The sequence below is a fragment of the Anguilla anguilla genome, chromosome 16 (assembly GCF_013347855.1).
Source record: "Anguilla anguilla isolate fAngAng1 chromosome 16, fAngAng1.pri, whole genome shotgun sequence".
In the NCBI taxonomy this organism is placed as follows: Eukaryota; Metazoa; Chordata; class Actinopteri; order Anguilliformes; family Anguillidae; genus Anguilla; species Anguilla anguilla.
This window is the reverse complement of record NC_049216.1, coordinates 13326425-13345358: the sequence shown is the minus strand read 5'-3', so window position 1 is coordinate 13345358 and position 18934 is coordinate 13326425. Positions and strand designations below refer to the sequence as shown.

The window sequence follows — 18934 nt, the reverse complement described above, 5'->3', positions numbered from 1 at the left end:
GCTGTTCATTTGCTGTTAGTTCTATATTATTTACATCGATTTATCCATAATGTAGATACCTCTCAACTGCAATTAATTCTAAATAAGCTTATTTTTGCTATGTCAACAAGTTGACATCGGTTGTTCACGTTAATCTAGAAAACTTTACTTGAAATAAATACGTTAAACGTCTCTGAAAATACCGTATTCGTAATTTAATCTGATAGACCGATGTTTTGATTGTGTGCATAATCATTTTAAATAATATTTTGCAGGCAAAATTCTGTAACTTTAAAGTCAAGCAATCTGCTAAACTGATTGACGCTAGTAACTGATTATCTTTTTATCTATGCATTCCTTGTTACCAGCAGATGTCGTTGTATTTATTGTTTCCCCTTTAAAGTTTTTTTCCCTGATCTCCGCGTCCAATAAGTTTTACGATGCTGCAGTCTCCAGCCAGTTGCATTGAATAAAGATGGCGGCCAGTTCAGAGCGTAGTCCCCCTCCCTTCCCCGAATCCGAAGATCAAGAACCTGACCCAGAAACTGGAGATGGAGACAGCGACGAAGGAGAGGATATCTTCACCGGCAAAGTAAGTCAGGGATAGTTTGAATGTTCCTGTGTGTGTAAATAGGAGACTTTGTGTTCTATTGGAGTGATCTAGTGTCCGCGAAAAGTTCCTCTGTGTCCACCCAGTTTGCTAACTGTTGTTGGTTGCGATACATTTTGCCAGCTAGGCCTATGAATGCGCCTGGATTGCCATTAAAATTCAGTAACGTTACAGACAAGCAAGACATCATTTGCGGGTGCTCGATGTTTATGCATGGCAGCTAAAATAACATTACAGCCTAAACTGCTTGATTTTTTGCTGGTCAGGTGGCAAGCAAGCCTGAAAATGGCCAACACCAACAGGCAAGTTCCGCGTAGCTAGCTAGCTACCTTAGTAATAATAGTAGCTAGCTATCGTAGCCAACAGTTAGTAACTAATGTTAATGCTGTTTGTCAGATATTTGCTGAACTGGGAAGCAGAACTGCTTCATTGTGTGGGCAATTAATGAACGTTGCTAACGATAAGTGTTTTATCTGATCTGATAATTTAACTACAGAAAGGGAACGGAACAGTGCCTCAGCTAACCATTGACATCATCTCCAGTTCTTTCACCCATCGGCAGCTTAGTTAGCTGATTAGCAACTTGCTCCAGTTTATTGCAAAAAAAAAAAAAAAAACAGCCGTGTTAAGGGTGACTGTTGTAACGTGTTGTGGTTTGTTGCTACGTTTATTGTTCCACACTGAGTCGCCCAGAAGCAGAGGGATGTATGTAGCGCGATAGCTGGTTGGCTAGCTAAATGATTAACTTGCAAACGGTATAATAATAGACAGCAGCCTAACTACATTCTTCAGTGGACCTCCAGGTTACCGGCTAAATTCTGTTAACTTATATATCCTTAGACACGAATTCAACGGGCATGGGAATATAAGAAGTATGTTTGGGGATAACAAATCCAAACTGTTTTAGACTACTCCGTCTAACTGTTTGCTCCGAATTCTGCTCAGCAGGCCGTTAGCATGAAATTATATGAAATTGAATTGAAGGTGAATGTCCAGCGTTGATTCTACAAGACTTCGCCTCCTGAATACAGTTACCACAGCGCTCAAGCAATTCGTGTTGACTATCTAAAACATTAACAACCAACCTACATTAGAAAATGACGTATTTTTGATATCTTACATGGATTTTTGTATCCTCGAACCCTGAGAGGGTTTGGGCAAGTTTACAGTCAGCCCGCAGAACGATGTATCGCACACACGACTGTTGTAAAATTGTACACAAGATGAAATGGTTATTTTATTGTATATTCTTAGTATCGGTATAGTTTTCCGCCAACCACAGTTGGCTGTTTAATAGATCATTTCAATAAGCAGCTATTTCGACTTCTGCTGCCAAATTGACTGCAAGGAAATTTAGTTAAGATTAAGCCATGGACCGATACCAGCAAACAGGAGATGTGTATGGCGATAATAGACTTGTGCAGAGGATATTCTTTTGAAAAGATGTGGTCAGAAAGGAATATTTTAAGGTTTGACAAACAAACCAATGTTACCTTTTTTGTAAGTATGAGGGTGGGACTGGCTTTTTGCTGCAGGTGTGGAACTGATAATGTAAGAGGTTTAAATCTAATCCTAAAGGAAGTGGTCACTGAGCTGAGTCATTTGACACTTTGCAGAGAACTTAAAGTCCAATATATTATTGGGTAAATGCTAACAGAAATGCCTATGCTATAAATGCATTTGGAAAGTATGATATTAGGGCTCCCCAGTCTGTGAAGGTGCTGTCCATCATTTAACGCTGGGCCCTTTAGCCAAGATGTTGCAGAGTTGAGCTTTTGTCCTGTGCTCGCTTTGAGAGGGAGTCTTTAGTGGTGGGACCAGATTGTATTAGTTTTGTCTGGCTACAGGTGGCTTTAAACCAGCCAGTGTGGGAGTTCCTGCTCCATTGAGTCCACAACCCAGGAACCTGCAGTCTTCCAGTAATCATCAGTGAGAGATATGCCTCAGTTCTGAATACTGCCTTTCCTGTTGTACTTGGTGGCTTTTAGTAAGGAAAATGCTTGTTGGTGGGCTACCGATCACTTCTAAGGGCAGCACACCCTTTAGCTGCTCTTATTGTGTTTTAAAAAGGGTAATATTAGATGGCGAAGAGATAACATCTCTGTACAAAATAGTGCGGACTGGAATTAAGCTTTTACTCCCTTTTATTCTACAGCTTCACCCACATATGTAGCCAAGAAAAATCTGTGCTCTTTAGTATTTGAGGTCATCAAACACAGGTTTTTAGTCAGAATTTTGTTTCCAAACCTAATGTCAGAGAGTACTGAAGGATAGTGAGACTGTCTCCAGCTGTCTATGTGAAATAATCTGCTCCACCTGAAGTTGCTGTGCATGATCTAAAAACAACCTGTCTGCCCTACATTTTTATACTCCAAAGAAATTGTCTGTAGTGGGTTGCCAAGGGCATGCATCAAAAATTATTCTTTCTATGCCTTTTCCATGTGTGACAGATGTAGAACATGCCCCTACCCACAGTTACTAATACAACTGGACATTTTAGGGGATATTCTCTGTAGCATTAAAAGCTAATTACAGTTCATGGGTACAGTGGCTATGGCCTCTCTGGGATTAGAACCTTGAGTTTCAAGCCCAGTTCCATTACACTGCCATCCCATGTAAACCTTATCTTTTTGTATGCATGATCTTTATTGTATCATTTTAAATTTCTACAGAGCATTCCAGTACAAGCTGAGATCGAGCCACTTGTGCAGGAAAGTGATGTCAGCAAAGTGCCATCTGATATCCTCAGTGATCCACCTGCTGATATCCTCAGCGAACCACCTGCTGATATCTTCAGTGAACCACCTGCTGATATCCTCAGCGAACCACCTGCTGATATCCTCAGTGAACCACCAGCTGATATCTTCAGTGAACCGCTAACTGATATCCTCAGTGAACCACCAGCTGATATCTTCAGTGAACCGCTAACTGATATCCTCAGTGAACCACCTGCTGATATCTTTAGTGAACCGCCAACTGATATCCTCAGCGAACCCCCAGCTGATATCCTCAGTGAACCGCCAACTGATATCCTCAGTGTACCACCAGCTGATATCCTCAGTGAACCACCAACTGATATCTTCAGTGAACCGGCAACTGATATCCTCAGTGAACCGCCAACTGATATTTTCAACGAACCTCCAGGTGATATCTTCAGTGAAGAGTCTGTTACCACCACCACCATCACTGCTGTAACCACCAGTAACACCGTGACTAACACCCAAACCAATTCCAAGACAAATGGCATACACTCAGATGATGAAGAGCAGGACATATTTGCAGGTATGTTAGTCTATCAATGCTCATCTGCCACCTGCTGCTGAATTTTGGTGGGTGTGGGGGGGGGGCGGGGCGGGGCGGGGCGGCGGCGGCGGCGGAGAATAGAGTTTTGAATGTCTGGGCAGCTCTCCCTATTGAAGTTATGGGAGAATGCTGTGTGAGATGTTGAAAATGATTATTTTGCTTCAACACTGTAATGACACCCTTGCAACATGCCTTAACCCAGCACATACACAGAGCACACACACACAACAGCTTGTAATGTGCATGTCTAAACATGTCTCTGTTCTGGCCTGTTCTTGCTCCTCTATTTCCAAGTTTGACACTAGTGCAGCACCTTCCTACCATGACCAGCTCACAGTTCCTGGAATGACACCCCGCCCCACCCCCTTGGCTTATCTTTTTGTCACCTACTTATCCGTTATCAACCTTTCAACCATTTGGCTCCAATGAGCACAAAGCACCAGACATGCAGAAAAGGCTCTCAGCTCCACTTTAGATACAGTTAGCAGTTTCTCTTACAGCATTGTTGTGGAAGACCCTTTTGTCAGCAGTCTGAGCCACCAGTTAAAACTGAATGTGTTGGTGAATGAGCAAATCGTGCGAGTTCCTATGGCTTGGAACATGCATGAATGTGAAAAAAAAAAAAAAAAAGAAACAGGAAAATTGAGATTGACTGACTGATAGTAAGATAACCATGATTTTACATGTATCTACTCAATTGTGTACTCAATTTTGGGGTTAGTTTTGTTTATAAACCAGTCTAGTCGGACTTGCATATCCAGTACAAGTGCACTTTACAGAAGCCCTGTGAAAATAGCTCCCTCTTCACTCCAGGAAATCCAAGCTAACCTGTCAGGAGCAGGTACAACAGCCTTTGATAATGACTGCCTTAGCTCGACATTAAGGCACCCATATCTGAAGCTTTCTTGAGTACCTTAAACACAGAACCACTGTTCCTAAAGCCAGTATATGTTGAATTTCCAGATTTTATGATTTTACTTGTGAATTCCTGGCACACTATGTGTGGAGCCACACCTCTGCTGAGAGTCATTTGGCTGCATAATCTCACATGGGATGGGCTGTCGGATGCTTCCCAGCACTGTGCCGTTTGCAAATTAACGGAGTTTGATTTTGCATTTTAACAATCGTCTGGCTGCTAAGTCCCAAGTAAAATTGTGATTAATCTCCCAGGTCCTGTCTCAGAACATTATTTCCAATCCTGTCAGAGGTTGTGGTTGGACTGATAGTTTTAAGTTCAGATACAGCACAAGTGCATAGATTCAAGTCAGCATCTGAGAGCTTCCTCGTGTTTCCTGGGTTAGTGGATAGTAGGTTTCAATGGTCCTGTGACATAAGGAAGTTGCTGTCTCAGCTGTGTATCTTTGCAAAACAGGAACAGGAAGGCAGGCCTGAAAATGCCCCCCACTGACACTGGCTAATAATGACTAATCTCGGAGTCTGACCTGCCTGGAATTGTGCTGACAGAGTGGATTTTGTGCTGTTGTTTGGACTCCAGGATATTACTGTTTAGAAAAACCTTTTATGTGTGAAATATAATATTTTTCTCTGAGTTGCATATCTCTTAATATGGCATCTGGCTACAGGGCATTCAGCTGCTTTCCCTGACTCTGCCAAACTGAGGGAAACAGGATTTCAGAGGGCCATAGATGCCTTCATTGAAACATCCTGCCACATGACCTGTCAATGTTGGAATCTTGGGGCAAATAGAATTTATCTCCTAGCTCAGGTCCAATGAAAAGCACCGTGTTGTAAATAACCCTGGTTAATATCCTGTTGATACAAACTAGTGGTGTCCACCCTATTTCCCGGAGATCTGTCATCCTGTAGGTTTTCACTACAGTTCTTACAAAGCACTTCTCATTCAGCAGCTAGAGATCTCCTTGAACAGCTAATTGGTAGAATCAGGTGTGTCAAATTAGGTTTGAAATGCAACCCTACAGGACAGTACATCTCCAGGAACAGGGTTGGGAACCACTGATGGAAAGTAACAAATGCACATTAACTAAATCAGGATGTGTATTCGTTTTCTGTAAAAAGGGTCTTTGATTCAGTCAGTATTTCAGCTGTCCTGCTTATCACATGTTCTCGAAGCCTTGTAGTTAATCTAGCCCTTTCATGCTCCATTTTGAATTGAAGAATTGAATATAATTTCTTTGAAAGCACTAAAAACCTGGGTGTCATAGACTAGCATTTTGGAGATTTAGATAGGGTAATCGTATTCTGAATTGAAAAATGTAATGCAGTTTCCTCTCTGTTAATGTCTTGTGTGTTTTCTGTACCATCTTTCATGCACACTGTTTAGCCCAGTATATTATTAGGTTCTTTATTGACTCAGTGGTGACTTCCTCAGGAGGATACAGCAGGCCCCTTGATGGTTTTGCAAAACTGTGCTCAGCAGCACACTAATCTGGGCCTCTGCTATGCTCTTATGCCACAAGCAGCATGCCACATCACTTACTTCATTTAATGAATCATAAAATCAAAGTTGGTCTAAAACACATTTCAAATTAATTGTATGTTCAGATTTTCAATGCTGAATCTATTTCTGAGTATCCTCAGGAAAAAACATTTTGTACAAGTCGCATTTGAAATTGGTATTCGTCTTATTGGTGTTGACCAAGTGCTGCCTGTGTGACTGAAGTAGTCTGTTTTTTAAATGTGAAAGCTAAGTGCCAAGTAATATTTCATAGTTCATGCTGCATTTCATGTAAATTGGTCATTTTGTAATCTTTCCTGGTCTAATGTTTAAGCATTTCTTTTGGGCTGAATAAAGTGTTAAGTGTTACTGTATTGAATAGAAGGATATCTGTTTAATGTTCTATTGAATGGAATCCAGTTCAGAACTCTGCTGTTTGCTCATTCTCTCCTCAGAGGCCACAGTGGAGCTGTCCCTGGACAGCCCGGCCAATGACCGCAAGAAGAGAGAACCTGCCAAGCCTCCCGCGTCCGTCCCCTCTGTCTCTGTCACACCCAGCTCATCAAAACTGCAGCCCAAGTCCCTGGAGGAGGTAGGGCCTTCTGCAGGGTGCCACCCCCAGTGTGGTGTGCCCGCCCCCAGACAGGGCTCAATCTGACGAGCAGGAATTGAATGAGTGTTAAGCCGGGAATGCTCCCAAGCCGATGGACGCTTGATAGTGAGCTGACAACACGGGGGGCCTCGGCGCTGGTCAGGTGTGATCTGGCCTGATTCTGATAAAGTGGCCACACTGCGCCAGTGGCCGCCTCCTTGTTCACACCACACTGCGCCAACAGTCGCCTCCTCGTTTGCATGCTTTGCTCGGTTACATTACAGGCGGTTCAGGTGGAGGTGGACACATCACATTATCACTGGTTAACACTGGAATTAAACTTTAGGTTATCCCCAAACATCCAACAGCCTCCACTATTTTGCGCCACAGTCTGGATCAAATCGTTTTATCGCTGTAGGCCTGTTCTGTAGCATAATTCAGTGGTGTCCTCTCCTTGATCAAAAGCGTGTCTTCCATCTCGTCGGGTCAACATGCCATGGTTACAGCACACAACACCCAGACAGATCGCCGTTTGCTGCAGAGACACCAGCCATTTGTTTTTGTCTTCCAATTCTGCCCCACGCCCCTTCTCCCACATCAAAAATCTGCTGCCCACTGATTGGCTTGAAGGGCTAACCGAAAGGGCCCAATTAAATTTTATATAATATATATATATATATATATATTTTTTTTTTTTTAAATCTGGGACACCGGTGGGGTCCGGATGCCTTTTGCAAGGGCCAACCAGAGGCAACAATACACACACACACACACCAGGCAGACTACCCTGATGCTCGGTCCCCTGCTGTTGTCGACCGTTTGTTGGCTTGGTGTATTCCCAGCTTTAGTTATGTCTGGATGGGCACCACTGGCATCCCTGAGTGCCTCATGATTAAGAAACGGAGAAAGTCACTCCTCATGCGCTTGTACACTTGACTCTCAAGTGGAGGCCCATCTCATTGAAGTATAACTAGACTGTGGGAGTGTTTGTGACTTTATTATAAATTAACTGGATTGTCTGCACCTCGTTCATACTGGTTGTGTTTCGTCCGTCTCTTTTATTGGTCTCTGTGCACCTAGAAAAATAAATGCATGATTACATTTAAATTTTGTGTTTAATTGGGGCCTGTTGTTTTCATGTGCATGATGTTGAGCAGATGCGTGGAGGCGGGAAGCACAGTTCTGTGAGTGCTGCAGTTGTTGATGTTCAGTAATGGCTTTTTTTTTTGATCAAGCTGGAGGAAGAGGAGAGTGAGGACAAGTTTGAGCTGAATATTGCTGTTACCAACCCAGAGAAAGTCGGTAAGCATATTGCACATTCTCATTCGAGAAGAATACTAAGATGGCGCTAATTTGAACATTGTAAGGTCCATCAGTAGTAGTTTTCATTGGTTTTTATCAGCTTATTTGTCTTGCTCATGCTGTTGGCTGTGCAATTATAATTTAGTTGAAAAATCTCTTTTTCCTGAATTTTGTTTGTGCAGGAAAAACCCAAAATGCAAAGAAACAAAGCAACTCCTCCAATTAATTTCTATGTTAAACCTTTTTAACATAGAATTTTCTGTGGGAGTCCCCATAAGTCTGATCTATGACCACATTTCCCATCTACCATCCTGTCTTTAACCTTTGTAATAACAATTGTAATTAAAAATCGAATGAGTTTATGCATTTAGGTTGATAGCCCTACAACACGCTCTTTTGATATTTTCTGCCGTCCATGTTTTACACAATGTTTAATTATTGTAATACAGAAATGAGTACTTCTGTCTGGTCATCGTTCCAGATGTAAGGACTTTGAGCTTGCCCCAACATTTTCATTGTAAACTAACTGGCTGACTTCCTCACGCAAGATACCTCTGTACATGTGCAGGCCTTGTATTAGACTTCCAAGTGGAATAAGGTTTAATTTTCCGAATGAGTAAATGCAGTCATCGTCTCTCCTCTTCCATATTATTAGTTGATTTCCTTGCCTGTTCCCCACCCCCTCCTCCCCCCCCCTCCTTAAATTCTGTGACTGTGTTCTCCAGCTGAAATGGAAATGCATGCGTCATTCACAGTCTAACCGGCTCTTTTCTGCTACGCTCGTAGCAAATTTCTCATTCACTTGGCTCTTTGCCTGCCTGTTTCCTTGCAGCTGAGTTCCCATAATTCTGCACAATATCTGTATTTAAGCTGAGGTCTAATTGTACTAGAAAGTGGAACAGTTTGCATCCAGCCTATATTTAAAATTTCAGAGGGTGCATCTTTGATACCATTTTATTTATTTTTAATATTTTTTCCCCTTTCCTTTTATTTTTCGACCTATAGGGGATGGCATGAATGCGTACATGGCCTACAAAGTTTCCACACAGGTGCGTATCTGGGATTGTACCGAATCAAGATGTCTTCAAAGGATGTCCACACTTCTGAATTCTGAAATGAGTTATGATCCATGCTCTTAAAGTCCCATTTATTCACCTTGTTTTGAGAATTTTAGAATGCTTTTTTTAGAATCATTTTTGAATGCTTTTGGTACTTGCTGAGTCATCTGTGTCATTGGATATGCTGTCAGTTCATTTTCCCCACATCATCCTGAAGACGCCAGATCTGATTGCTTTGATCTCAAGTGCTTCTTTATGGCTGGCCCTATTTTTCAGACCACATTGCCTATGTTCAGGGGTAAGACGTTTACAGTGAGGAGGAGGTTCAGCGATTTCCTGGGGCTCTATGAGAAGCTTTCTGAGAAGCACTCGCAGAATGGCTACATCGTGCCCCCGCCCCCAGAGAAGAGCATTGTGGGTAAGGAGATTCTCATTGAGCTCAAGTGTTTTGGTGCTTTCTCAGAAATCTAAGCACCCAAAGGTCAAACCAGAGCCTTCCGTCTGCTTCCTCTACCAATCACTGGTCACGATTTCATTTTTCTTTTTCAGTCAGAACACTGAATGCTTTGAGAAGCATTATAATTTAAATCATGATGGACACTTGTGATTCAAAGTAACTGTGGTGATAAGCTTAGATTTACCACCACCATTTTGATTTTGTAATGCAGACAACTCTTTTAAACAACACCAGTTTGCTCATCTGATTTGAATCTTATTTACTTTTCTCTCCAGTCTTTGACCAGTAACTGCAAGTTATGCGATGACAGCTAAATACCCAGGACATCAAATTTGATGAGCAAAACTCATGCTGCGTGGTTGTGGGTTCCAAATCAAATAATGCAAAGATGTTTACGTCTGTCTAGGGAGAGACAGCTTTCTTATGAATGTGTTCTGGTCCTTGCGCATGTCGCCATTTGGGTGGTAATCGGTGCATAATTTGGTTTGACAGGGATGACCAAAGTAAAAGTTGGCAAAGATGACACTTCCAGTGCAGAGTTTGTGGAGAGGAGGAGAGCGGCTCTGGAAAGGTGAGCTTTAGGCAGCACTGCGGTTCTGCACAGATGCCGCTTCATGCAAGTCGCTTTTGCCTGTTTGGCATTTTTGCATTGCATTTGCATTATTTATTTCCTTGCAAGACCCAAGGGTAGTTTATGCCCTTATTTATTTATGTTTATTATTTATACAGCTTAGCGTTTACAGCAACACTTCAGGTTAAATAAGTAAACCCGGCCCAGGCAGTTGCATACAGCTGTGCCAGTGCCAGCTAGGACTTGAACCTGCAACTCTGGTTTACTCCTAAATCATTTCTATAGTTATATTTAGTCATTAAAAAAACAAAAAACATTTTTCTGGCAGTTTTTTAATGTCCAGTCATAGTTTCAGGCCTGTCCCATCTTCTGCTCATTTTTGAGACCGTGGCACATTCTGTCCTCGGCATGCGCTGCCAGTCACTACTTTTTCACTTCCAGTCCACTAGTTAAGCTGTATAGCCACTGCATGTACCTTCTGTGCGCAGTTGGCATAAGCAGGCTACATGCACACTGCAGACCAGAGGGGTTTAATAGTGAAGCTAACTTAATTCGCACATTGAGCACTCCAGCATTGTTCATTTTTGCTCAGTTATGCATCGTTTAAACTGTCCAGAAAGTGTTCCTGATCTAATTTGGGTCAGTGAGCCTGACTGTGTGCAGTGCTTTGCTGTTTCTCTGAAATGTTTCCGTGCTACAGGTATCTCCAGAGAGTGGTCCTTCACCCATCCCTGTTACAGGATCCTGATGTCCGTGAGTTCCTGGAAAAAGATGAGGTAGGAACCCTTTGTTTTGAAGAGGGGTTGGCTTACACTTTCTTTAAAGATGCTTTTGTACAAATGTCACTGGTTTTTAGGGTGTGGTGACCTGCACATTATAAAAATGTTCTATTTTAGTATATCGTGTTGCCTGTTAGTCTCTTGGGTATACACTGACTGAACTGCATATTAAATTCTACGTGTGAATTCCACCCTAATGCTGTAAATCAGCCCCGTCTCTGCTGTCCCTGCACTGTCTTTAAAACCCCTGGGCCTGCTTGTGTGTGTGTGTGTGTGTGTGTGTGTGTGTGTGTGTGTGTGTGTATGCTTATTTGTGTGTGTCTCAGTTGCCCAGGGCGGTGAGCACACAGACCCTGAGTGGGGCTGGTTTCCTGAAGATGATCAACAAGGCCACAGACGCTGTCAACAAGATGACCATCAAAATGAATGAGTCCGATATTGTAAGTGCTTTCCTACTTTATTTTGGGCAGTTTGGTTTCATTTGGAATAACTGTTCTACATTTTAGATTCCTGGTGGTGACAGTGAGTCCACACTTTGATAAGGCATGCCATTTTATTTTCTTTCAGTTTATTGATTTCAGAAGTCTTCACATTTAAATGACTTGTAAACCCAATACAATCATGAAGCACATTCAGGAGGTCGTCCAGAACAAAGACTGGAATTGAATAGGATGTTTAATTGAGTTAGGCCTCTGGCCTTGACATGCAGTCCTTGTTCTTACAGTGGTTTGAGGAGAAACTCCAGGAGGTGGAGGTTGAGGAACAGCAGCTCAGGAAACTCCATGTCATGGTGGACTCATTGGTCAACCACAGGAAGGGTGAGGCCCTTTAGGCTCTGCAAAGAGCAGACTGCTGTGTCATACCAGGTGTAAGTCTGGAGTGACTGTGTCTTTGATAAACCCAGCCTGTAGTTGTCAGCTCTCTGCATGGACAATGCCACAATGCCTGAGTGGCCACTCTTGATTAACCCTCTGCAATGGATACCTGTCTTCTGTAAATTGTGTGTTGCAAGTGGTGGGTGTCGCTTGCTGTGCTTAAAGTGCATGGGGTTTAGGTCTTGTAAACTGGCTTCTGAGCCGAAGGCCTGAAGCCCCTGCTATGGCCCAGCTCAGAGGTTTGTGAGGGTGACCCCAGAAGGTGCGTGACAGCTGTGTCCCTCTGTCCCAGAGCTCTCGGGGAACACAGCTGTGTTTGCGAAGAGCGTGGCGATGCTGGGCAGCTCGGAGGACAACACCGCCCTGTCGCGCGCCCTGTCCCAGCTGGCTGAGGTCGAGGACAAGATCGAGCAGCTGCATCAAGAGCAGGCCAGCAGCGACTTCTTCATCTTCACCGAGCTGCTGGCGGACTACATCCGCCTGCTGGGGTCCGTGCGGGTATGGAACGCATCGCAGTGCACCTGCTCGCTGCTGTACTACAACACACACAGGATACTCTATGAAACCGCGTGCACGTTCAGATTTCACCTCCACACTTTATAAAGTATATTTTGAATAATGTATGCCTGCGCGCGCGCGTGTGTTCACAGAGCTGTTTTGACCAGCGCATGAAGACCTGGCAGCGTTGGCAGGATGCTCAGAACATGTTGCAGAAGAAGCGGGAGAACGAGGCGAAGCTGCTGTGGGCGAACAAGCCTGACAAACTGCAGCAGGCCAAGGATGAGATCGCCGAGGTGAGGTGCACGCGCACACACACACACACACACACGCACACCGTTGCTGCACTCACCTTCCACTTCAGCTTTCATTTGTGCACATAATGGCCGCTTCTCGGCTTCACTTCCTGTCTTGTTGCTGAGTGTTTCCCGCTTGCATGCTCTTCGTTTCCCCATGTAGTGGGAGGCCAAGGTCACTCAGTACGATAGAGACTTTGAGAGGATCTCCGCCACCGTTCGCAAGGAGGTACTCAGGTTTGAGGTAAGTTATGCAAATCTGCTCTTGTACAGCGATGTTTGGTTTTTGAACACAGTGCACAAAGATACAGATGTGGACATTTTTTGGATTTATTTTTGCAGAAAGAAAAGGCCAGAGACTTCAAAAACCAGATAGTCAAATATTTGGAATCTCTTTTGCGCTCGCAGCAACAGGTATGTTTTTTTTTTTTTAATTGTGTGTTTTTTGTTTTCTTTTATATGATAACACTATTATTTTGATTAATGTTTCTGAACTGGTAAATTTCCAAAAAGGCAGAATTTTACGTTTTTGTTGCATGTTGTCACTTTCCTGGATGATATAACTGCTCTACAAACACAACCAGGCCTTTATGCTCTTCCTTGGTGCATCCTTTTAATAGATCTATTAATCTCTTCACTTCTAGCTCATAAAATACTGGGATGCATTCCTACCTGAAGCAAAAGCAATCGCATGATGGAAAGCAAGGACTTGGAGAGAAAAAAGGTTGCCTTTTTTATACACTTTACCTCTCGCCTATAAACCAAGAAAAGAAAGTCGAAATGCTCTGTAAAGAGAAAGAGATACAATCTAATCCATGTTTTTTAATTCATCATAAACCTAATAGCTCTTCATCTTAACTATTGTATTGATAATTGTATATTTTTCATTTAACTTCCACATATATTTTCTTAATGACAAAAAACAAACTTTATCTCTGTGATGGATAAAAGCTTGGTGGCAGGTGTTTTTTATGTATGAAAATGTCTTTATTAGGGTCAGGGGAGGGTACATTTTGAGTGGGGAGGGGGGGGATCTGCCCCATCATAAAATCCATAGTAATTGTACCACTAATTGTATTGGTGCTTGTGCGGCTTGTAGCGGTTTTGGTAGGTTGAGATACCAAGGAGGGATATTGCACTCTGATTTTAAAAAAAAAGATATATAAAAAAGAAAAAGATAAAAGGTTGCACACATTAGCATTGCTATTAGTTTACAATAGATGCAAGTCTCCCTTGGAGCAGATATTGTAGGACAGGCCATCTAGTGGCGCGTTGTAAGTTTACACCCAGACACTTCTCTATCCTGTAGTTTGCTGAATTGACACCCAGGTTTGAAGGGAGTGTGATTTTTACAGCGAGAGAACAGTGGTGGCTAGTCATTAACCCTTGGGGCTGTGAAGAAATCACGTGATTGGCTAACGGGATTGCCCACACATGTATTGGCAGCTGAAAGTAAGACCCCTTAATCCACGCGGTGTATTGATGTGTTGATTATTTGTTTCTGAGGAGAATGACCACATCTCCTGTTACAGTAACCGCTTGTAATTTTGACTTTTAAATAATGCACTGCACCTGATCTTTCTCCTTCAGCAGTAAGTGTAATTCGCACAGAAAAGCATATTTGATGTCAGACTTGTAGATCAGGACCTCTGTACACTGTAATGCCAGAGAGGAAGAGTGAAATGTCACGATGAAACGCACAGTTCCTGGACCTTTCAAAAACAAAAACAAAAAAAAAATGTTTTGAATATCCAGTATTCTGTAGGTTAGGATTAACCACTAAGTGTCAGTGTAATATTTTGAGTGGTCAATGCCGCAGAATTAAAAAATACTGCTTGGTTCTGTTTGAAGTTGGTGTGGGAAACTAATCCAGTGAGGAGCACTTGTGTTGTACTCTAACTGGACTATTGAGTAAAAGCTTGTGCTGATATTCCAGTGTGCAGGGTTTGAAGATGCCAGCTGTTCTTTCCCTTCACCATGTCTTGCCTCTGTGGTGGAGTCTTCCCACTGCTTTGTGAAATTCCAAAAGCAAATGCACTTCCACACAGAGAACACAAATGCCTGTATTCAAACTGTAACAGTGACAGGAAAATGGCATTTATCTGAGGAGACATTCACAATATGTTTTTTGCACATATTTAATTGGTCTTTGCTTTGTAAAGTAGTGAAAGCAGGCTGAAGTTGAATGGTCTTGCTGTGCCCATGCCCTGCACATTTCTTGTCAGATAAACCAGTCTGCATGTCACCTGCTGAAAATAGAAAAGCACTTCAACAATGTAAAAGCTGGTGATGCTCACAACATGACTGGTGTATGTTACTGAAAATATGCTGGGTCTTTAGTTACAATTTGACCTACTACAGCCCAGCTAACATCTATTCACTGTTGATAAATTACTAGTCTTATATTAATTATCTCCAATTGTCACTTTTTTTTGTTTTAGAACATATACTTGGAAGTGTTGTGTGTACTATAGGCCACTGTACATGTCTAAGATGCCATGTGTTTTGACTTTGTGTTAATGTTTAAGATGACGGTTTGTCAATTAACAAGGTCAAACCAACAGAAAATGTCATTCCTTTGTTTCTTAGAAATTTGAACAGAGATTAGGTGTCAGTCTGTGTCTTTCTTTCTTTAATTTGCTGCAGCTCAAACCATATAAGTTTTGTTCTTCACTGTCCCTGTTCACCCTGTTTAAATTGCATACGTTTTTTAACACCTTTATCGCAGTGGTGTTGCAGGACATGTTGCTGAGAACGTGTTTTATGCATACTCTGGGGATGTTTGTAATATGCCTCTTATGTTAGCTCAAGTCATGAAATAGTTTGCTTTAACTGCCATAAATTATTGGAAATAAAGTTGGTTAATAAAACTGTTGTGGCTTGTTTCATCTTCAAGTCATTGGTTGGCATGTGATTTAAAGAAACTTCATCATGTGTTGACTAATATCCTCAGGGCTTTCATTTTCTCATTTTTGGGAGCCCAGCAGCCTGGGGCCCACAGTCTGTGAGGTTCCTGAGAAATCTTGAGGCTCATTGTGCTCAGGCAGGTGGGTGCCATTCAGCCATTTTGATTACTGCTAAGAGTCAAGCTTCTAAGATGGAAAATGCATTCATTTGCTAAATTTTTGTTTGATTTATGCATGTTGCCTAGAAACTGCAGTACTTAAAACTTTATGAACTAATGTCATTTTGTATGTCTTCCCTAAGTTTTAAAACTTCGTCACTCAGTTCCCCCAAACACGGCAGTTATAAGAGTGAACCATAATTCGGAGCCTTCCTGAATTCAGCTTGCAAGAATGGATTGAGGAACAATATATTGTTTCCTTTCATGTTGGCAATATGATTACCAGCTGCAGGGTTTCTCTGTTTGTGCATGTGCCACCAGGGGCAGATTGCTTGTCCTAAATGATCAGCTACCAGTTTTTTTTCCACTAAATGAGAATTTTTGCTGTACAAATGTAAAATAATTGAAGTGGAAAAAGCATACTCCTGGGTTTTGCAGTGTTTTGTGGTTGTTTGCTCTGGTGGAAAAGTACCTACTCCGTGACAAGCCTGAACAAATGCACTGCCGTGCTTTTGGTGAGAAGTGCTTCAAGTCTTAACATGGCTGGTGCAGCTGGAAGGTATGTTGTTTGGAAGAGCCAGCTGTTGCGCAATACTGACGCGTCATTTGTCAGAATTTGAGTGTGTGGGGTGGGGTGGGGTGGGGTGGGGTGTAGGGATGTCTCTGTTACCACGGACCAGAAGCATGCTGTATTTTATTTCATATCCTTAGTCTGTTGCCATAGCCAATATACATTTGGAACCAACAGGGATTATTTCATACCCTATCTCACTTAAGATAGGATTTCAGAACTTAATTTTGAACCATTTGAATGTAAAATGATACCTGTATATGTTTATTATATACTGCAAATATACAGCAGGTGAATCAGTAATTAAGAGACTTAGTTCTAGGTGCGGTGAAGTCAATGCACTATGCCTCTGGTTTGCCCTCACCATTGAATTGTAATTTGTGATGGAAGAGTCATTCTGATCACTGAAATGGGAGAGCTCTTGAAGTGCTTTCAGTTTGACCCAATCATGGCATTTTGATATGGGTGAGCAGGGACATTTTATTGGTGTCACATGATGGCTCCTCTATGGTTCATGGAGTCCCGTTTTCCCATCACTAATAATGGATTAAGCTCCAAATGGCTGAAGAGTGGTAAGGGCAAGACTTTTGTTTTGTTTTGTAAAGGACGGGTATCTAGGGTTAAACCAGTTATAAGGTCCTGCACGTTTTCACTTAAATCTTCAGCCAGTTCAGACCGAAGTGACCGGATACGGTAAGTTTGTGTAATCAACGGTTTTAATAGTCTTGAATAACAATGTAAGCCTAAAGTCCCTGTGACTGTCCAGGACCGGGGTTGCAGTGAATCTTCTGGCCAAATGGGTCTGCTTTATCAGGGCTGCCATGGGCAGGGTGATGACTTGGCCCATACGTGCCACGTCAGCCACAGAAATGGAGGCCAGCTTCCTGCCAGGCTCACCATATGACCTGCCAGTTTGCTGACACTGCGACTTTAGGCTATATGGATTATTGGGCTAAAATGTACTTGTTATGGTGCTGTTTAAGTATAGAGAGGTTGGAGGCTACAAGTAGCCTAATTTGTTATGCCAAGTGAAAAACTTGTGTTCATTTTGCAATAACAAATAACAAAATGACTGACTGGCACACTAACCCAAGAAGTGTCTAGTCACCTTGTTTTTTCTGTTCCCTCATTTCTCACTGTGAGTCTTGTGACAGTGGCCTATTCTAAAATGCTTGTTTCTATAGTTTTTGGAGGAATGAATATGGGATTGTTTTTAAATCCCATGGTGCCATCTTGACTCTGAATGATTGTACTGTTGCAGGATAAAGTGTATTGTAATTCACCATGTTATCCTCAGTTTATCCCTTTGGGCCTATCATAGCAGCTGAGCAGTGGACTTAAAATTAATGAAAGATCTAACTTAATTTATATAGTTGCTTTAGTCCCAGGATTCTCAAAGCTTTTTTACAATGTAGGCGTGGCACCACAGCCACCCAAATTAGTATAAAATCCCACCCATTTACCAAATTAAATGTTCACCCAATCTCTCTCCAATCTACTATCACCTCTTTCAGTTATAGTCCTAACTGGCCTCTCTAGTCCGTCTCACAGCTCTTTCGGAGAGTGTAGCCTCTTAACTTGTCTGGTCAGAACGTCGCTGGGGTGTGCCTTCATCTTTATCTTTTACTCTCAGACTTAACGGTCTTTTACATTTATTTGCAGCTTGTGCTCATTGTTCCCAAACGAAGCTTTGGGGTTTTTTAAATGGTTGGGTCAGCATTACTACAACTCGTGGCTGTCATCATGAGGTCATGACTAACACTCATGGCGATTACGGTTAATCACAGATAAGAAATAAGCCATAACAATGCCCCTATAGTTACTGTTTTAGTTTTTCTTTGTCTTTTTGCATTCCTGGATAGTTTGTCCGTTTTTTTTAGCCTACAGTATGAAAACATGGGTTGACGATCATCTTTGCGAACCAGAAGCCAGGTGTCATCGTACACCACCACAATCTTTTCAAGTACAAGTAGTTTCCTGTGACACAAAAATAATGTATTCTATAATTAAAGCCTCCGAGTTTGAACCCTGCGTCAATACAATATCGCATTCGACTGCCTGTCTTTCGAATTCAAAGCGAGATGATAGTTTTCTTCCTTCTCGATACCAGTTTTCCGGAAACTTGAAACAGTGATTTTCACTGAAAAAACAGCAATAGCCTACTATATCGACAATACTGGAGCTTATGTCTATAGTTTTAAAATATTATACGAAGATGCGATATTACGATATATATGATACGATACGATATTATGTTAACCATTTCTCGCTACTTGGCATCACTGCACGTAAGCGATATTTTAGCATAATAAAATGTCTATAATTGTTATTTTTGCGAATATATGTTCATGTATTTCTTTAATTATATTGGAGGTACAGACGTGCGGAATTATCCAGACGTTCTTGCAATAACGTCTGTCTTAACGTTGCTGTAGTATCGATGACCGCTGTGCATTCATCTTCTGGGATATGCTGCATAATCAAAGTCAAAATTAAATAATAAAAATCAGTAATCAACAGGGGCTTTTTGGACGATAAATGCTGGATTCCGAACATTGGCGAC

General features: G+C 42.0%; 1 protein-coding gene across 1 annotated transcript; it reads left to right on the top strand.

Annotated features, from left to right (window-relative positions):
- Positions 1–395: 395 nt before the first annotated feature.
- On the top strand, positions 396–15611 carry snx1a (sorting nexin 1a). The gene is made up of 15 exons (XM_035396662.1): positions 396–571; positions 3262–3871; positions 6764–6900; positions 8136–8202; positions 9208–9251; positions 9537–9678; positions 10210–10288; positions 10989–11064; positions 11394–11507; positions 11792–11885; positions 12235–12440; positions 12593–12736; positions 12900–12980; positions 13079–13150; positions 13381–15611. Exons 1-15 carry the CDS (start codon positions 455–457, stop codon positions 13429–13431), a joined length of 2034 nt encoding a protein of 677 aa, XP_035252553.1. The 5' UTR covers positions 396–454; the 3' UTR covers positions 13432–15611.
- Positions 15612–18934: the final 3323 nt, after the last annotated feature.

Bases quoted from the DNA above. Each gene is read 5' to 3' on its own strand.
- snx1a (XM_035396662.1), top strand. From the start codon at position 455: ATGGCGGCCAGTTCAGAGCGTAGTCCCCCTCCCTTCCCCGAATCCGAA. The intron at 3,872-6,763 runs GTATGTTAGTCT...TTCTCTCCTCAG, and splicing joins AGAGCAGGACATATTTGCAG to AGGCCACAGTGGAGCTGTCC. The intron at 11,886-12,234 runs GTGAGGCCCTTT...CCTCTGTCCCAG, and splicing joins ATTGGTCAACCACAGGAAGG to AGCTCTCGGGGAACACAGCT.